Source organism: Sinocyclocheilus anshuiensis, unplaced genomic scaffold (assembly GCF_001515605.1).
Source record: "Sinocyclocheilus anshuiensis isolate Anshui unplaced genomic scaffold, SAMN03320099.WGS_v1.1 scaffold1079, whole genome shotgun sequence".
Lineage (NCBI taxonomy): Eukaryota > Metazoa > Chordata > Actinopteri > Cypriniformes > Cyprinidae > Sinocyclocheilus > Sinocyclocheilus anshuiensis.
Genome location: NW_015548207.1, coordinates 1,458,591 through 1,460,366, shown reverse-complemented (window position 1 = coordinate 1,460,366; position 1,776 = coordinate 1,458,591). Strand labels below are relative to the sequence as shown.

Sequence of the window (1,776 nt, the reverse complement as noted above, 5' to 3'; positions counted from 1 at the left end):
TTACTAATAATAAAAAAATTATTAAATTAAGTATTTATACTAATAATAAATATTTGATATTAAATAAATTTTAAATATGAAAAGTAACTTTAAATTATAATTATTTTAAATATATATTATTTATAATAATAATAATCATCATCATAAAAAAGAGATAAAATCTGAAAAGTCCATAACTTTATTATTATTATTATTAAATATTTTAGCAATTTTTTTCTTATTTGAATGATCAGTTTGTAGTGTCAAAGTTGTAATCAGTATTTCAGCCACATCTTGACCAATCAAACTCTAAAATCCATATAAGTTGCTTTATCGGTGTTTTTTCAATTTGCATGTGTTTTCTTAAGTTGCAGTGCGTTGAGCTCTCTCGGCCACCGTAGATTTGAGAGCTACGATGGATTTTTAAACTTGACTTGGATTTTGGGTCTTTTCATCACATACATTTTTAATATGGCATATGGGTTGTATGGACCAATTTATGATACCATATATGTGACCCTGGACCATAAAACCAGTCATAAGGGTAAATTTTACGAAATTGAGATTTATACATCATCTGAAAGCTGAATAAATAATCTTTCCATTGATGTATGGTTTGTTAGGATAGAGCTATTTGAAAATCTGGAATGTGAGGGTGCAAAAAAAAATCTAAATATTGAGAAAATCGCCTTTAAAGTTGTCCAAATGAAGTTCTTAGCAATGCATATTACTAATCAAAAATTAAGTTTTAATATATTTACAGTAGGACATTTACAAAATATCTTCATGGAACATGATCTTTACTTAATATCTAATGATTTTTGGCATAAAATAAATCAATAATTTTGACCCATACAATGTATTTTTGGCTATTGCTACAAATATACCCCAGCGATTAAGACTGGTTTTGTGCTCCAGGGTCACATTTGTTTTTTTGTCTGTTTGGAGCTTGACAGCATTTGTACTCAATTCACTTTCATATAGAAAAGTACAACCAGGACATTCTTCAAAATTTCTTCTTTTTCAATCTTTAAGCTATTTTATAATTATTTATTAATCACACAAACACACACACACACATACATATATACATATTATATACAGTGTTGGGCAGTAACGCATTACTTAGTAACGTGTTACTGTAATTTGATTACTTTTTTAGTAACGGAGTTTAACGCGTTATAGTTACAAGCCGAGGTCTCTATACGTTACTGCTGCGTTACATTGCTGACAGAATGCAGTGTTTTAATCTAGAGATTGTAAAAAGGATGTAGCACACGCACAAGTCAAGTGCCAGTGGATTAGAGACCTGCTCCCGCGAGACCCGACGCAACAGAGCGCGGCACGGGACAAGATGGGCGAGTGCGGGTGTGAGCGAGTAGACACTCGTGTGTGTGTGCGGGATGCGGGAGAATAAAATGATTCACAGGACTCCCGCAAAATAGAAATATCTAAACATAAAATATCTAAAACAAATAAATTGTTATTCATCTATTGCACAAAAGCAACATGAACTAATATAAAATATAAACGATTAACAGGTGCAAGCGTATGCAGACTTTCTATTTAGGCTATAACACGTGTTTGCAGCGTTGAGCAATGCAGTCTATATCTAAAATATAACATGACAAACCATTAATAATGCCATGATTTCTCACAGCAATCTGTGAACAGAGGTGTTTGTACGGCAGCCGATGTGTCCGACCCAATGTGTGCGCTTGCAGAAGTGGCTACGTGGGAACTCTTTGCTCTAAGAAGGTAAAAATAAATACATTAATTAAATCAAAAATATCAATA

General features: G+C 32.0%; 1 protein-coding gene across 1 annotated transcript in view; it reads left to right on the top strand.

The window, feature by feature from the left end:
- The window catches only part of LOC107653538 (von Willebrand factor D and EGF domain-containing protein-like), a 65,375-nt gene that overhangs the window by 62,244 nt on the left and 1,355 nt on the right, over positions 1-1,776 (top strand). The window contains exon 30 of the mRNA XM_016440283.1: positions 1,640-1,737. Coding sequence (XP_016295769.1) covers positions 1,640-1,737 — 98 coding nt within the window. The remainder of the gene's footprint in view (positions 1-1,639; positions 1,738-1,776) is intronic.